Source organism: Vombatus ursinus, unplaced genomic scaffold (genome assembly GCF_900497805.2).
Source record: "Vombatus ursinus unplaced genomic scaffold, bare-nosed wombat genome assembly UNPS02014772.1, whole genome shotgun sequence".
Classification (NCBI taxonomy): domain Eukaryota; kingdom Metazoa; phylum Chordata; class Mammalia; order Diprotodontia; family Vombatidae; genus Vombatus; species Vombatus ursinus.
This window is the reverse complement of record NW_020954550.1, coordinates 17,776,109-17,795,044: the sequence shown is the minus strand read 5'-3', so window position 1 is coordinate 17,795,044 and position 18,936 is coordinate 17,776,109. Positions and strand designations below refer to the sequence as shown.

General features: G+C 37.2%; 1 protein-coding gene across 1 annotated transcript in view; it reads left to right on the top strand.

Moving 5' to 3' along the window:
• Positions 1-18,936, top strand: part of RAB3C (RAB3C, member RAS oncogene family) — a 311,738-nt gene that overhangs the window by 268,479 nt on the left and 24,323 nt on the right. Inside the window, exon 3 of the mRNA XM_027863605.1 lies at positions 14,042-14,166. Coding sequence (XP_027719406.1) covers positions 14,042-14,166 — 125 coding nt within the window. The remainder of the gene's footprint in view (positions 1-14,041; positions 14,167-18,936) is intronic.

Genomic DNA, 18,936 nt, shown 5'->3' with positions numbered 1-18,936 from the left:
TTTCTTTCTTTCTTTCTTTCTTTCTTTCTTTCTTTCTTTCTTTCTTTCTTTCTTTCTTTCTTTCTTTCTTTCTTTCTTTCTTTCTTTCTTTCTTTCTGTCTTGTTTTATATCCTCCATACTTAGAACAATTCCCAGCAGATGGTAGGAACTTAGTAAATGCTTATTGTTAGACAGACTGGTCTTCAAAGAAATTTGAGACTATATTGCATTGATAGTTTCAATGATGTTTCCTAAGTCTGGGTCATTGGGCTTTTTTTTTTCCTCCTAACCTATTCTCGTCAGAGAAAGAGATTTTTTTTTCCTGTCAGTCAAATCTCTAAAACACAAAACAGGTCATTTTTTGTTTCTCTACTATTTAATGTCGGGTGGGTGTTTTGCTTGTTTTGCTGAAGGAAGAAAATTGTTCTTATGGCCCAAACAGAGTCTATATGCCTCCCTAGCAACCTCATTGCTGTGAAAAAGCACCACAGGCCCTGGGGAGATGGTGGTTCATCGTATAGATAATAATTCATCTTTGCAATTGCCTTACAGAAAGTTGTATTTATTTTCCCCATAGTAATCCTTGGGGAGATGGTGCTATTCCTGTAGGGAATATGTGCCTCGTTTTTTTTGCACAGCACCTAGCATTCTGTCATGCATGGTTAGAGCCTAGCAATGCTGTGTAGTGATAAGGTGGAGGAGACAGCCAAGTGACCTGCTGGAGGTGAGATTTTTCAGTCTAGAAATCACAACCACTGTGTTCCCAGACTGTTGCTCAGATATTAGCTTTGCTATTGTTCTGCAAATCTGAAAGATTGTGTGTAAAGGGGTAGATAGACAGGAGTAACAATGTGTCTTAACAAAAAAATAGAGAATTCTTTCATTTTCTCTTTTGTTTGTTTTTCTCTTGTTGAAATTCTAAAATGCATTCAACAAACATGTATTTAGTGCCTACTGTTTGTGGAGCACTAAGTTAGGCTAGGGTATATAAAGATGTGGTACCTGATTTCCTAGATCTTATAGTGAGTTAGTAACTTCATTTCCAGTCACCATGCTTTTGGACTAATCATTACTGGAACACCTTCCTTCCTCCAAGATTCTTTGTTGTTGTTGTTCAGTTGTGTCCCACTCTTTGTGACCCCTTTTGGTATTTTCTTGGCAAAGATACTGGAGTGGTTTTGCCATTTTCTTCTCCAGAGGCAAACAAGGTTAAGGGACTTGCCCAGGGTCACACAGCTAGTAAGTGTCTGGGGCCAGATTTGAACCCAGGAAGATAAGTCTTCCTGATTCCAAGCCCAGTGTTGTATCCACTGTATCTGTACCTCTTTCTTCCTTCAAAACTCTGTCAAACACCACCCTCTATAGAAGGCCTTTTCTGGCATCTTCTGTCTATCACAGCTCTAGAACTGGGGTAAGGAACCTGTGGCCTGGAGGCCACATGTGGATGCAGGTTCCCCACCCCTATTCTAGAGCTTTCCCCTCTAAGGTTTCTATACATCTATTCTGTATATATCTTGAGTGTCCATGTTGTGTCCCACATTAGACTATAAGCTCCTTGAGGGCAGGAACTGTTTTTATCCTTACTTGTATTCCCAGAGCTTGGCACAGTGTCTGGGAAATAGGAAGCATTGAATAAATGTTTGTAGAACAGCTAATGTTTTTGTTCTTTTTACTGGGTAACACTGAGTCTAGGAATAGCTGGTTAGGTCAGTTGATTGAAGGATGGTGCCAGCAAGGTCATGGACTGGATCCCAGTATCCTATGTCTATAGATTGCAGCCTCCCCACCACCACCACCCCACACACACACATCCTAACAGTAATTATTTTTAAATTCACACATTAATTTAATGAGGGTCCAAGATAGAAGCATGTACCCATTGATACTGGAGTGGAAGAACAAGCTGACTGGCTTTATCTGCTGCTGATGGGTCTGAATCATCATGTTCACATAGAAAGAACAGCAGAGGGAAATGGATAAAGGAAGAAAAACTCTAGGAACAGGAAGGAATGGTATTGGCAAATATGGGTGGGGACCATAAAATTTACATCAAATAAAATTGGATATGCCTGGTTTTTTAAATGTTAGATTAAGGAGAGTGGGGGGAGGGGGGATGGCCACCATTTGGCTTAATATTCTAAATACTAAAGGGAAGACAGCATCTTCTGTTGTTATTTGTAAAAAATACGTTTAAAATGCTATAATTCTGGGCCCAATCTCATAGCAAAGATAGACCACAGTGAGAGAATATGGGAGATAAGATACATCAAATATGTATCCAAAAAGTATTCAGTGAATACAAAGAATTTAAAAATGGTTAAATTTGATTCCAAATCAAATACAAATTAAATATCAGGCCCATCTCTACAAAGTAATTCTGTTATTCAAGTCATTACTTAATTGTGTTATAGATCATAGAAATTGAAAATGGAAAATAACTTATAGGTCATTTAATCTGCCTGCCTCTCATCAGGAGATCGTTCCCTGTGGTACACTTATCAAGCCAGGCTAGATTTTAGTCCAAAAGATGAAGAAAATGTTTGTATGGTCCGATTCCAAGGAGATGTTTGTTTTTAATTTGTTGTCTTGTTTAATTCTGGAATAGAGATATATTTCTCCTTTTCTTTAACTTCATCCTGTGATTTCAAGTTGTGCCCTTTGACCTCAAGAGAAAATATTTAACGCTTTTGGGTGTTTTCCTCTGCACAGTCAGCAGATTCTCAAGGGGAGTTGGAATAAACGATGTGCTGTGTCTTCTTAAAAGGCATCACTGGTCAGGAACTCATTAAAAGGAGACACAGAATTGGACCGGGATGCATTTAGGTGTCTGTTTCAATTGCAATTTTGGAGGAGTTGGCCTATTTTGTGTTAACCTAGTGTATTTGTTAGGAATAAGGACCAGACCCGTGTGAATTATAGTTGTATGAAACTACCAGATGAAGCAATTCCCTCTACCAGTATAAGTGGATACTTTTTCTGTGAATTATAGATCTAGAGATATCCTAGAGCACCGAGGGGCTGTGACTTACCTAGGGTCACACAATCAGGATGCGGAGGAGACAATTCTTGACCCCAAGTCTTCCTGGCTCTTTGAACTGGGTCCATGCCTTATATGGTGCTGCCTCCTTGTTTATTCCTATATGTCATTTTATTCTTTCTTGTAGATAAGTTCATTTTTCTTCTTCCTTATGTGTTCCAGGGGAAAACACACTTCACAAGAGTTAAAACATAGTTCACAAAATGTACCATCCTCACAGCTATCTATCACAGTAATAATAATAATTTTAAGTAATAATGTTATTATTTATTACTCCAAGTAATAATAATTATCAGAGCTAACATTTATATGGCACTTACTATGGACCACATACTGTGTCAAATACTTTACTATTATTATCCTATTTGATCCTCACAACAACCATGGAAGGTAGGTGCTGTTATTATCACCATTTTACAGATGAGGAAATTGAAGCAAATAAGGGTTAAGTGACTTGCCCAGGGTCACACAGCTAGTAAGTATCTGAGGTCAGATTTGAACTCAGGTCTTCCTAACTCCAGATCCAAGGCTATATCCACTGTGCCACCTAACTGCTCTAAGTATTCTCCTAAATAACTACCTAGAGTTGACTAATTATCCAGAGGAGAACCCAGAATGTGCATTTTTTTCAATTATATCTTGCATCTAACCAATTAATTTTCCATATCATCTATGGTTATTGCCAAGCCAAAAGAGGAATGTGTGGCAAAAGCTATATGCAAGGTGGTGATATTCTTAGTATAAGGGAGGTAATTTTTTGTTTGTCTTTTCTTCTATAAGAAAAAAAAAAAAATTTGGGACTTCATATCCAGAAACTAAAGAGCTCCTTGTGGTGTAAAGCCTCCAGGTAGCATGTTGTTGTTGTTGTTGTTGTTGTTGTTGTTTTCATTAGAAGGTAATTTATTTGGGATATAATTACATCATATAGTGAATAGAAAGATGACTGAACTGAGTCCAAAGACTTCAGAAAGTGTTCGATGAGCTATCTCATGCTATACTTGTAGAAGTAATAATATAATTCAGTGGATTTAGAATTGGTCGAGTGGCCAGACTGAAAGAGATGTCATTACTGATTCTATGTCATCTTAGAAGGAGGTCTCCAGGAGACCTGGATATATACTGAATAGATTTGGTCCTGCAATGTTTAATATTTTTATCAATGACTTGGATAAAGGAGTGCGTGTGTGTGTGTGTGTGTGTGTGTGTGTGACCTGCAAATTTGATAATAAATATATATATGTGTGTGTTTATATACATATACACACAACATTGTGTGTATATATATATACACCATATATACCCATATATACACCTATATAGATACCTATAAATGCACACATATATTATACGTGTTTGTGTTTATGTATAATATATGCAAAGGTATGTATGTAAATATAATATATTAAATATATAAACATAATATATACATGTGTGCATATATACAAATACAAACCTATATATGTTACATATACCTAAATATACAATGCATATATACATGTATGTATTGTATATATAGGTATGTATGATATGCATATAGGTATGTATAGTATATGTGTGTATTGTATATATAGGTATGTATATGTAAAGAGGTTATATGTATATATGTGTGTATGTATATAATATATGTAAAGGTATGTGTATATGTATAAATATAATATATGTAAAGGTGTGTGTATATATATATAGGTTGTCTATATATGTGTCTGTATATATATTATGTATGTAAAAGTATATGTGTGTATATATATATGTGTATATGTAATTCTTATCAAATTTGCAGATGGTACAAAGCTAGTAGGAGTGACTAATACCCTAGATTACAGAGTCAGTTTCTAGATCTTGACAGGCTACCAGGGGTGGGGAACCTTCAACCTCAAGGCCACATGTGGTCCTCTAGGTCCTCAAGTGAGGCCCTTTGACTGAATCCAAATTTCACAGAACAAACCTCCTTAATAAAAGGCCGAAGGTTCCCCATCCCTGGTAGACCTTTGAGCCAAATTAAATGGAAAAAAAAAATTAACAGAGACAAATATAACACTTTATTTATGCTAACACTTGGATTCCCAAAAAATGATTTTACCTGTGCAGGTTGGAGGAAATATGAGGTTTTAGAGGACTGCAAGCTTAATGTGTATCAACAGTGTGATGTGGCAGCCAAAAAAGCTAATGTTTCCTTGAGTTCCATCTTATAGCAGAGCCACAGTTTCCAGAAATAAGGACATTAAAACAAATAAACAAAAACCCACTGTCCTCTGTCTAGGTCAGATCACATATAGAATATTGTGCTTGGTTCCAAATACCACATTTTAGAAAGACCTTGATAAGCTGGAGAACATAGGAGAGAATGATCAGAAGAGTGAAGGGGCTTGAGTTTATGTCATATTAAGATGAAGGAACTGAGAGGGTTTTGCCCCAAGGGGGAAAAAAGCTGGGGGCTGGGGGCAGGGGAAGGGAAAAGATAGTTGTCTTTAAGTACTTCAAAGTCCCATGAAATAGGAATTGAGCTTGTCCTGATGCACCCCATAAGAAATCATCATACCAACGAGGTGAAGTCACATATGTAGGCTTGACATAAGGAAAGTGGACAGATCATACTAACTAGAGCTATACAATAGTGGAATGAGTTTCCTTGGAAAGTGGCTGTGGTAGTGGCTTCCCTCTCATTGAAGGTCTTCAAGAAAAAAGATCATGAGCATTTTTCTTTTTCGAGAAAGGAATGGAATAAATGACTGGTGAGGTCTCTATCAACTCTGAAATCCTGTGATTCTCTATCCTGGGTTCCAGTTTCAGTTCTGGTACTAATGGTATATTCTACATCTCTTTGGAGATTGTTTTTCTTTGCATAATTAGTAATTTACTTTTGTCCCCTGAGAGGTGCTGCTTCCAGAGCTCATCCTCACCAAAATGGTGGACCTGTGGTCCCGTCTGCTCCCTAATCAGTTCAGTATTAATTCAAACCTGTCTCTCATAACATGTGAACAGGGCTAGGGCTCATCATCAAAATCCTGGTATTCTTAATCTAGGGATTCATTAACTTATTTTAGAAATATATTTTGATAACTCTTTCAATATATTTGGTTTCCTTTATAATCTCCTGCATGTTATGCATTTGGAAACATTATTCTGAGACGGGGTGACTAGGTTAAACCAGGTTGCCAAAAGGGTCCATGACATACCAAAAGGATGAGAACCAACCCCATTCTATTCAAAGTGAAGTTCAGGTTCCAAAACATTCCATTAGGAAAGTGCTATGGCTTATTTGCACACACCTCACTGCCCCTGGTCTCACTGTAAGGCACTTTATTTGGTGGGCTCTGCGAGATTGAAGAACAATTATTTTTCTGCAATCAAGGGCAGATATCAGATGTTCCGATCGGCCTTTTCATGTTTCTCACTTTTCTGGGGCCAAAGTTCTCTGCAGTGACAAGATTGCTTTGCCGTGGTTCGTGTGAAAGACGCTGACTGTCATTTTAAATGTCACATTTACAAGACGAGGTGGGGGGGGAGAAGCGATTTTCTAGACAAACCTGCAAAAGCAATTAATGAGAAAATGGATGGAAAGCTAACTGTGTTGTTAAGCTTTACTCTCTTTCCCAGTTCACATTTATATAATTACATACATCACCTCATTTAACTCAACAGCAACACTGTGGAGTACGTGGCAGTATGGTCATTATCCTTGTTTTACAAATGAGGAAAACTGAGGCTCAGTGGGGATAGCATCTTACCCAGGATTCCACAGTTAAGAAGATAGAAGAACTCAATTTATATACACTTTACAAAGTGCTTTCATTACAACATCCCTAAGAGGTAGGTAGTTTAAGTATCATCCCCATTTTAGAAATGAAGAAACTGAAGCTCACAGAGGTCAAGTGACTAGACTAAGATTACATAGTTGTGAATAAGGAGGGCAAGATTTGAACCTAGCTCTTTTCATCCCAAGTCCTCTGCTCCTTCTGCTGAAGTTATATTGAGGCTCCCAGATAGACATAGGAAGTACCCTAAAGTCTTCCCCACCCTGCTAGCTTCATTACAGCTGGTCTTGAGCTATTAACTATTTTGTTGGGATTTAGCTTGTTCAGCTATTCCCTAACTGATGGGCATTCCCTCAATTTCCTATTCCTTGCCATCACAAAAAAAAGAGCTGCTATAAATTTTTTGTTCATGTAAGTCATTTTCCTTTTTCTTTGATCTCTTTGGGATACAGACCTACTAGTGGTATTGCTGGATCAAAGGGTTTGCACAGTTTTATAGTCCTTTAGGCTTAGTTCTAGATCGCTCTCTAGAATGGTTGGACCAGTTCACTATTCCACCAACAATTCATTTAATGTATCTATTTTCCCTCATGCCCTCCAGTCCTTTCTGATAGGTGTGAGGTGATACCTCAGAGTTGTTTGAATTTGTCTTTCTTTAATCAATAATGATTTAGAGCATTTTTCATATGAGTATAGATAGCTTTGATTTCTTTTTCTGAAAACTGCCTGTTCATATCTGTTGACCATTTATCAATTGGGGAATGACTCTTAAATAAATTTGACTCAGTTCCCTGTATTTTTGAGAAATGAGGCCTTTATCAGAGAAACTTGCTCTAAAAATTTTTGGCATTACTTCATTGTCTATGGTACTTTTTAGCAAAATGTAGTTTCCCTGGTTATCTATTTTAGTTAGTTCTATTTTTTCTTTTGTTTTGTCTGAGGTCATGATTGCTGCCCCTGCCTTTTTCACGTCAGCTGAAGCATAATAGATTCTGCTCTAGCCCTTTATTTTAATTCTGTGTGTCTTTCTGTTTCAAGTATGTCTCTTATACAAAACATATTGTTGGATTCTGGTTTCTAATCCATTCTGCTATCTGCTTCCATTTTATAGGTGAGCTCATCCCATTCATATTCACAGTTATGACTAATAACTATTTCCCTCCATCCTATTTTCTTCTGTTTATTCTTCTTTCTCTCTTTTTGTCCTGTCCCTCCTCCAAAGTCTGTTTTGCTTTTGACCACTGCCTCTCTTATTCCACCCTCCTATTTATCTTCCCCCCACTTCTGGCTGCTTGCGATAGTCTCTCCTTGACCTGGGAGCTCTGGAATTTGGCTGTAATATTCCTGGAAGTTTTCATTTTTGGCATTTCTTTTCAGAGGTGATTGGTGGGTTCTTTTGATTTTTATTGTGCCTTCTGGATCTAAAATATCAGGGCCATTTTCCTTTATAATTTCTTGAAATCTGATGTCTAGGCTTTTTATTTTGTCATGGCTTTCATGTAGTTCAATAATTCTTGAATCATTTCTCTTGGATCTATTTTCTAGATCAATTGTCTCTTCAATGAGATATATCACATTTTCATCCATTTTTTTTTCATTCTTTTGACTTTGTTTCATTATTTTGTGGTCTCATGGAGTCATTAGCTTCCACTTCTCCAATTCTAATCTTCAAGGAATTATTTTTTCTGGTGAACTTTTGTACTTCTTTTCCCATTTGACCAGTTCTTCTTTTTAAGGAGTTCTTTTCTTCATTGGATTTTTGTGTTTCTTTTACCATTGGTCCAATTCTGGTTTTTTAAGGCAATATTTTCTTTATCATTTTTGTGCCTCTTTTACCAAGTTTTCAATTCTCTTTTCATAATTTCCATGTATAACTCATTATTTTCCCCAATTTTTCCTCTATTACTCTTATCTCAAAAGTGTAGATATATTTCTCCATTTTGCCTGATACCTTTACAAAAATAGTATGCAATGGCATAAGAACAAATTCAGCAAAAGCAGAAATATTATTGATCAGAATGCAATAAAGTTCACAATAAATGGCATTTGAAGTAGATTCAAAGTTAAGTGGAGGCTAAATAAGCAAATCCTATAAAATATATGAAAAAGAACAAATTATAGAAATAATAAATAATTTCATCAAAGAAAATGACGAGAATCAAACAACTTACTGAAACTCTTGGGATAAAGCCAAAATTGTCATTAGGGGAAATTTATATCTTATTACTGTGAGATAATTCTCCTGATATATTACGTCTATGTTGATCCTTTTATTATCACTTACGTATTTTCATAAGAGACTCATCACATTCAAATGTGTTTCTAAAATTATCCTTAAAAACAATAGATTCACAAATACTATTTATTTTTTTCTAGTTCAACAAATATTGTCTTGAAATGTTGATAGGTCCCCATAACTACAACAGTCATCAGGGTTTTAAAAAATTAATTTGGAATAGACATGCCAATTCAATCCAATAAATCTTCTCTGACCACTTACTTTGTGCAAAAGAGGCTTTCCATAGAGCTCAGGGAAATACAAAGATGAGTAATTGAACTTATTTGAAGTTTGCCTAGAACTCTACTTGCCAATTGTGGTAGAACATCTAGCTAGAGGGAGAAAAAACATGAACAGGAAAGCTGGGTGATAGCATTCACCTAAGCTTGCTAGATATAGGAGATAGTGACATTCATACCAGTGCTTAAATTATTTCTAGGTTCAATAATAAATCAGAGGCTCTATGGAAGAATTAACTCTTTTTAACAAAAAAAATTTTCAATTAACAAAGAATTATTTTTTCTTCCTACCTCCTCTTCCATAAAAAAGAAAGAAAAGATAAGAGACATCCTTATAATCAATATACATGATCAAGCAAAACAATTCCCCATGTTGGCCATGTCTGAAAATATGTCTTATTCTGCACTTTAGTCTATCCCCTGAACTTCAGTCTCCTATCACCAATTGCATAACGGGCATTTCCAACTGGATGTCGTGGACACATTTCAATTTCAGTATATCTGAAATGATCCATTATCTTTCCACAAAATAACTCATTCCTCTTCCAAAATGTCCAATTTCTTTAAATGGTATCACCATCTTTCCGGTCTCCCAGGTTTATAACCTTGAAATTAGCCTGGACTTCTCATTTCCATACATTTCTAATCAGTTGCCAAATCTTGCTGTTTCACCCTCCAAATTTCTCACATCTGATCCTCTCTCTGTTCGCACACACATTAGTTCAGGTCTTCATCCCCTCCTGCCTAGATGACATACTCCTAATTGATCACCAGTCTCAAATCTCTCCTCACTTCAGGCCATCCTCCACAGTGCTGCCAAAGTGGTTTTTCTTAAGTAAAAATCTGACCTAATGTTTCACTGACTCATTCAACTCCAGTGGCTCCCTGTTGCCTCTAGGATAAACTATAAATTCCTCTTTCTAAGCTTTTAAAGCCCTCACGACCTATCTTATTTTTCCATCCTCCTTATTATCTCTCCTTCCAACACACTGCAAACCCACCAAACTGGCCATCTCCATTCTTAACACACAGCACTCCATCTCCTGTCTCTATGTCTTTGCAAAAACCTTTTCTCATGCATGGAATGCAAAGAATGACCTCACCTTGGCCTCTTAGTGTCCTGAAGACAAAGGTGAAGCAGCACCATTGCTTAAAGCCTTTCCTAATCCCTCCTATTGTTTGTGTCTTCCCTCCCAAACTGCATTGTATTTAGCTCTGTGGTAGGTATTTGTGTTTATTCTCTTTAATTTATTCTGGATATATTTACATGTACCCTTTGTCTTCATAATATGAATGTCAACTCTTTGCAAAAAGAAATTGTTTTATTTTTGGTATTTGTATTCCGAGGGCTGGGCATACTGCCTGGCACAAAGTAGGTATTTAATAAATGTTTTTTGATTGATTGATTCACACACACACACACACACACACACACACACACATCCTCCACTCAGTCCTGGACACTACTAAAGAATGACTTAAGCATCTAGGGAAATTGATGTTAATATGTTAACATTGGCATCTTGTGTTAAAGCCCATTATTTATTTATTTTTAATTTTCAAAATAGATTTTACATTACATAGCATGGAAATTTACCTCTTTTATAATAAAACCTCTTGCAATTTTTTATTTCTTGTATTCTCTTTGGAAGTTCTTCCACTTTCATCTTTGAATAAAACTGGAATGAGGAGGGTGAAATCTGCTTTTCCTTTCTAAATGTTTTTTCTTTGCAAATGAAATTCAATTCATGACCAATGAATAATGGCATCTTTTAGTCCGTGATGGTCTGATACTGAGTGAATTCTGAGTTGACTGCCATTTCCAGAGTAACCATGGTGACCAGGGTAGCTCCAATGAAATCCATTAATCTCACTGTGATTAACTGTAAATCCCCAAGGATCTTTTTTTTTTCAAGTATCTAGCAATATCTAATTCCTCTCCATGGGTAATAGTGTGTGATGCACCCCTCCCTACTCCCTTTAAAAATGTGCATCTCTAATCCACAAATATCCATGGCAAAGTCTCATTAGTGCACACTGTTAATTAGTATACCTGTCCCACGCGAGGCAACATTGCAATATGGCAAATGACCCCTTGCAAGGTATAAACACAAGGTCTTGGAAATACCCCACACTCATGGGTATTTTTGACCCCTGTGCCAGAAATTTTCAAAAGAGGTTTTCATGTGATTAAAAGTAAGCAGAACGTTGTATAGAGTATGATGCTAAAGAAATTTTAGCTGTACAACGTCTCTTCACAGGTCAGCTTCAGAGTTTTTTGTCACTCTCACAGCTAATATTTCAGAGGCAATGATTTTGGGGAACAATTCACAGTTAGAGACCTGGTACTCAGAGTCTTACTACAGGGAGATGAGATTGTAGGTTCTTAATTGTTGAATCAAAGTATCCCTCCCTTGTGGAGTTGAACTTGGTGGGAATAAACAATAAACCAGGGTGGGATATGTAAGCAGTAGCAAAAGTCACTCACATGGGCTGAGTAGGAATTAGAAACTCACGTATTGTTTAACTGATTCTTGCTCTAAGTAGCCTTCTTTCTTGCCCACTGACTATTAGAAATGATCCTTTAAGAATGAAACATGATTTGATTAAAACTATAACCTTTCTCTCAATTTGTGAGCAGTTATTCCTGCCGACATCAAGAGTTTCTAATTAGAGAAGTAATTGAAGCAATTCATTTCCATCTGTATGTTCATTATCGGAGAAATACCAGGAAAACAACCAGAACACATTTTTTTTAAAAAATGAACATATTTCTGAATACAAATACCAGCCTGGTTTGTATCCCCTTTTCAGAGTTTATTTGATTAATTGCTCATTTAGTCCCCCTTCATTGTGATTTTTGGACAGTAAAAGAAAGAGCAGTCAGTCTAAGGGTAAGAAGAAAAGTTGAAGCCAGCTCCAATTCTAGCTATGGGATGTTGGGTGAGTCATTTAAACTCACTGGGACTCATTTCCCTCCTCTGGAAAATGGGGATAATAATATTTGCATTATATACCTCATGGAGTTACTTAATTGAATGAAACAAACATTTATTAAACACCTACTGGGAACAAAACCTTGTGGTAGGCTCTGAGAATAAAAATACAAAAAAAGAAACAATCCCTGCCTTCAAGGGGTTTATTTGCTCCTGAGCAAGGACCAGGGTCAGTGTTTGAACCCAAATCCACTGATGTAAGTTGTTTTAATTTGCTTTCTAAATGACATATTTCAGGATACTTGGAGTTTGTCAATACATACATGCATGCCTATAGATAGCTAGATAGATAGATGATTTAAATGATCCTAACATCTTATCATGGGGTAGCTGAGAGGCACAGTGGGTAGAGTGCTTGGCCTGGAGTCAGGAAGATGAGTCTTCCTGAGTTCAAATTGTTCTATTAATGATTTAATAAAATTGAGTGATATTTTTTTCTGCTTGCATTAGTTGTGTAATTCCTCAGTCCAACTCCCAGAAGAATGAGAAGAGAGGTATGGTTTAGTAGAAGGAATATTGGCTTTAGAGTCAGTGGATGTGGGTTAAAATCCTGATCCTGCTCCTTACTGTCTGTGTGGCCTTGGGTAAGCCATGTAACTTCTTTGTATTTAAGTTTCCTGGTCTATAAAATGAGGGAGAGCCTTCACATGTCACTTCTAGCTCTCATGTTCTATTGACCTTTCTACACCCTATCCTCCTAGTCTTAACAGATAAATTTCACTTCTCAAATGTGGTAAGCTGCTATTGTTGTTCGGTCATTTTTCAGTTGTATTCAACTCTTTATTAACCCATTTGGGGTTTTCTTGGCAAAGATACTGAAGTGGTTTGCCACTTCCTTCTCCAGCTCATTTTACAGGTGAGAAAGCTGAGGCAAGCAGGGTTAAGTGACTTGGCTAGGGGTCATAGAGCTAGTAAGTGTCTGAGGCCAGATTTGATGAGTCTTCCTGACTTTAGGTCCGTCATTCTATCCACTGCCCCACTTAGCTGCCCCAGATATATGGATATAACATATAGTAATTTGTGTACACATACATATAAATATATGTATGTAAAACATATGTGCATGAGTATATGTATATATAAAGATATATATGTATATACATATGTATGTTTTGTGTGAACCAACATTCTGTGGTTTTAATTAGTTCCCATCCAAGTAACAAAATAAAGGGGGGAGAGTGGGGGATGAGTCTGTGTGTGATATACTTTATCTGAGGCTATTTTTAAAAATCAGATATAATGTAATTATGAGTCAAAATGCCAACACAGTGCAGCATCTTTATTATTTGCTTCATTCTATACAAATTGAAAGTGATATACTTATCATTTCATAGTATTCGTATTTTTATTATCCTGTATACTATAGGTTCAATTTGTCTCAGAATATTAAGACCCTTTTGTAATAAAATAAAGTTATATTTGTGCATGGTGGGATGAAAAGGCAATGGCAAACTTTTGTTTTGTTTTTGTTTTTTTTTTTTTTTATAAAGAAAGGCAGTCTTATTGCTAGTATAGCTTATACAACAAGGGAATCAAGACAACACTGAACTTTTCTTGATTTTTTTTTCATGCATTCATTTACTGTTGAGCCTTTGAAGGGCTGGATTACAGGCCAAGCTAATTTAGTCTAAATGTCAGAAATTGTCTGAGTTTCATTTCCCTTGTTATTACAATCTCTGACGTTTGTTTCTTGTCTTCTTTTTCAGACAGTCATGCCTTTCCCTGACATTTTTTTATTGTGTTCTGTCTCTTTTAGGTCAACTCAAATCAAAACGTACTCTTGGGATAATGCCCAGGTTATCTTGGTTGGGAACAAATGTGACATGGAAGATGAGCGCGTCATCTCAACAGAGAGAGGCAAACATTTAGGAGAGCAGCTAGGTAAGAAATCAACCAATGAGAGAATTCTATTGTTCACAGCACCTCACCGAAGGAACATCAGCACTAATTGTCAGGGTGGATTAAATAAAATTTACTACCCTGACAGTGAAAAGCTATGCATCCTCAGCAAATTGTCATTGCTTTTTCTTCAATCTTTCTTAATCATGTTATTTCTTGTATCCTCTTTGAAATAATTGATCCCAATTCAAAAAGAGAAAAAGATGGCTAAAATTGTGCAAATGAGATCACGTATGTAAACCAGAAAGCCATAAAATTGTGAGTAATGCTTACTATTATTCTCTATGAAATAATACAAGAACCAGATGAAGGCCTCCAGCTTTTCCTAAGAGCTCTGTGGAGGACTTACAAAAGAAGGGAACAAAGATGAAAGCTTGTAGATGGATTATTCAAGGATGTGCTAGAACCAGATTCTACAAGCTCAAGAGAGCTGGTAGTTAAATTTTTAGTGTGAGCATTTGTTGTTGTTCAGTCATGTCTGACTCTTTGTGACCCCAATTGGGATTTTCTTGGCAAAGATAGTGGAATGGTTTGCTATTTCCTTCTCCGATTCATTTTACTGAGGAAACTGAGTCAAACAGAGTTAAGTGACTTGGCCAGGGTCACATAGATGGTAAGTGTCTGAGGCTGGATTTGAACTCAAAAAGATGAGTTTTCCTGACTCCAGTCCTGGCTGTCTATCCAGTTCCCCCACCTAGCTGCTCAAGTGTGAGCGTTTACATCTCAGATATCTTCAAACACTACAAATCAGGGCTTGATGTATTGTCTTGTAGATTGTCTAGACTTAAGAAAGTGATGGAGATTGTGTTCATAATAATGAAAATTAAATTTGGAATTGTGTGTACATTTTTTCTTGGAGAACTGGCAGTTAAACATTTACCAGAGCACCACTAATTGGGATCCATAATGGTGAAGATAATAGGCACCTGAATGAGATCATAGATTCAGGGAAGGATTTTTATAGGCTGGACTCTTCTCCTTACTCCTCCTTAAAAAGAACCAAGTCTACTTTTATCTTTGCATCCCCTCGCCACCCTTACCATTGTGCAATTTTTGCACAAATACCCTAGCTGATTAGAGTTGCTCCCAGGCCAAGTCACAGGATATGCCTTCTTGTAAAGATAAGATGAAGGGGAAGAGATGAAGGGGAGAGAAAAGGGATGTTGGTACAAAGGGAGTATCCAGATGAATGTATTCATTCAACCCACATTCATCATTTATCAAGTATCTGCTATACTCTCTGTTTTGTGCTAGCCCTTGGATTGGTAGGGAATACAAAAAGACTTCATGTACTATACATGAAACGCCACTAAGAATGCGAAGGTGCTACATATGCCCTTCCAACATTTAAAGATGTCTTCATTGCTTACAGGACTTTGGAACCTTGTATAAAAAAACCTTCCCTGAGCCCCTGGTAGCCTTTAAAAGGAGAAGTCCCAAAATGATCATGAAAATCAGCCATATTCTATAAGCTGCTCAGTGAAAAATTACTGAGAAGTTCCTGAAATCACAAGGCGGGAGTGTTTTATGTCCTTTGCAAGTTCCTCCAATTGTTTCTAATTGATCTTTTTGCTGTGGGTTCACTAAAAATCAGTGGTTGCCGTAGCAACCATTGTATGATGCTCTCCTAGAGAGAAATGTACCTCCTTTCATGTATCTTAGTCTTCTTCCCCCCATGACCATACATGCCTTCATTAACTGAAATGAAAGATAAGCACCAATGCAAAGCAGATACTAAACTCTACGAAGTTCAAAGTCAATGTTTAAGCATTTGTACATCTTTAAAAACACACAGATAAAACTCCATGACAAAGAGTGTCATTAAAAAGGAGACTGATAAAAAGAATAAAAAAAGTTACTTCCAAGTCTTGGCATATGACTCAAAATAGCGATTCTCTGTGGTTCTCCTTCTAACTCATTCTATGTAATGAATAACCCTTTGCAATACATGTTTTCTTTAATTCTTGCCAGTATAGCATTCATACACTATAGGGAAAGTACCTGACAGCCAAATTGTAACTGAGTTCTTTGAGATTGTTTAATCTCACCATGAAATATGTCTTATGAGGGAGAGAGGTTGCTTTTCCTTCTTCCACACTGTCCAAATCCCACCCCTCAAGAGACCTAACTGCAATGAGAGACTTATGTTGGCTATCTGTCAGTAAAGCCTAAAGCTGTACCTTAAATGATCCCTTAGGTTTCCAGTGGGGCTAAGGCTTATCCTGTTGTTCATGGACCCTCAACAAGGACCTTGGATAGATTTCATGGGGTTCATGAATTTGATGGGGAAAAATCCATCTTTATTTTAGTATAGTTGGTTTCCTTCATAATCCTATATACTTCACTCTGTGCATTTACAAATATGAATCTGAGAAGGCATCCATAGGCTTTACCAGACTGCCACAGTGATCCACACTGCAAAAGAAAAGGTGAATAAACTCTGGGGTAAGGATTAAAAAATTATATTTTCATCACTTGGCGCACCCATCTGTTCTCTTTCGTTCAGATTATCTCTAGTGGTCCAGAGTAGCCAGTCACATTCTACCACTCTGAACCTATGTTTCCATCTCTTGATTAGAGGATTTCTTAGAGTTCAGGCCTTGGCTCTTTTCCCTCTATTCTTTCTTCTTCTGAGAACTAAATCACTTTTATGAATTTAACTCTCACTTTTTGTAGAATACTTCCCCCAAATTAGATCTCTGGTCCTTACCTCCTAAGCTCTAGCTCAATATCTGTAGCTGCCCAGGAATACATTGCCATGTGACTGTCATTTCATCCCTGAAATTCAACGTGCCTGGAGTCAAACTTCCTCCCTCCCAGCCAGTTTCCCCTCCTTAGCTGTTTCTTTCAGTAGTCCAATCAATTTCCTACTTGCCCAGGCTTTAAATCTTTTTCTCCCCCATATCTACATTGAATTTCTTTCTTCCTTCCTTCCTTCCTTCCTTCCTTCCTTCCTTCCTTCCTTTCTTTCTTTTCTTTCTTTCTTATACTATCAACCTTTATATCTAAATCCTGTACCTCTTTCTTTCTTTCTCTTTTTTCTTCTTTCTTTTGGTGCTCTGCCCAAAGAGAATACAAATTTCAATCTCTGAAACTTTTTTTTTTACAACCCCAAATCACTCTGGCTTTCATCGATTGGCCAACAATAAGTCGCAGGTCATTGTCTGGGCCTGGATTGGTTCAGAATGAATGTAAATAGTAATTGTTTCTGTTTGGCCCAAAAACCCTGAGGATGTTCCCCTACCAGATCAATTTTTTTTTTGACTAGGTAAAGAGGCCATTCTCTGCCTTATTCCTTATTATGCCCAAATCACTGAATGGGCATTGCCTTTGTCAAACTGAGAACTGTTCAAGACCTTAGCTTGAAAAGGGCAAGGGTCTTCCAATGCATCTTGGGCCATCTCCAGTCTTCTTGATCTATATCTGGCCACTAGACCCAGATGGCTCTGGAGGAGAAAGTGAGGCTGGTGACCTTGCACAGCCCTCCCTCACCTAAATCCAATTCACTTGTATGTCATGGCATCACCTCCCTGATGTCATGGTCCTCTTCAAGAATGAAGGACAAACAGCAATGTTGATCACCAGTTTTTATCTATTTTCCTTTTACGGTATTTTCGATTTTCAGATTACAGCAAGGAACAACCACCCTAGCTTACCCTTGGCCTTTCAATTAGTCAGGCCATATCCTTGCATTGTAAGAGTGGAGAGGTGGAGACAGCAAGGCAGCAGCACAGGTGTAGACAAGTAGTGTCAGACAATCCCAGACACCTCTGTGGCACTTCTTCTATAGTCAGAGATTGAGTAACTCATTCCAAAAAAATTTTTCCCTAAGGAAATAACAAAGTCTCCTGATAGCATCTCTTCTGGCCTGTAAGTTATTACTTTAGTTATCACACCCTTGGATTCTCGTTCAGGGTTAGCAATTTTTCTTTAACATACTTCATTTTCCTGTCCTATACACGTGGAAAAATTAAAAGTACAGCTTTTATAAATCTAGTTCAACACTACATATGTGACCTTAGGCAACTCCCAGACTGCCTAACTGGGTTTCAGTTTTCTCATCTGTAAAATGAGAGGATTAGACTCAATAACTCTTTAAATTGTGTTTTTGGCTCCTGAGTAACCAAAGCTACTAGAAAGTGACTAGATCACCATTAAGGATGCTAAATCTTCATATTCAATTTTATTCAGATGAATAAGTTCTCTCAAAATCAGCATCCTAGCAACTCCCAACAATAATCAACAAATACTTATTAAACACTTATGATGTGAAAGGGACTTATTAGGGCCTGGAGATGCAAAGACAAAGAATAAAACAATCCATACTACCAAGAAGTTTATATTCTAATGGGGGAGAAAAGTGTAAATACATGCTATATACAGCATAAATATAAACTGAATAAATTCAACAGAGCTGCCTACAAGGTAGTTTGGGAGGGAAGGCACTAGCAGTTGCGAGCATCAGGAAAGGTTTCATGTAGAAGATGACATTTGGGCTACTGTGTCTTAAAGGAAGAGAAAGAGTCTACAAGTGACACAGAGTGCCCGGTTACCCTATCAGGTTGTCTTACATGCAACTCATTGATATAGACATTCTCTCTGGGCCTTAGAAATAAAAAAAACATAGAGTGTTTTACCTGGAGGAACCTCAGCAACCAACCCCCAACCTACTCCTCTGCTCTAGTGTTCTTCTCTCTATTCTATTAATACTACAGCTGCAACTGTTACCACTATCCATGAGTGAGGGAGCCT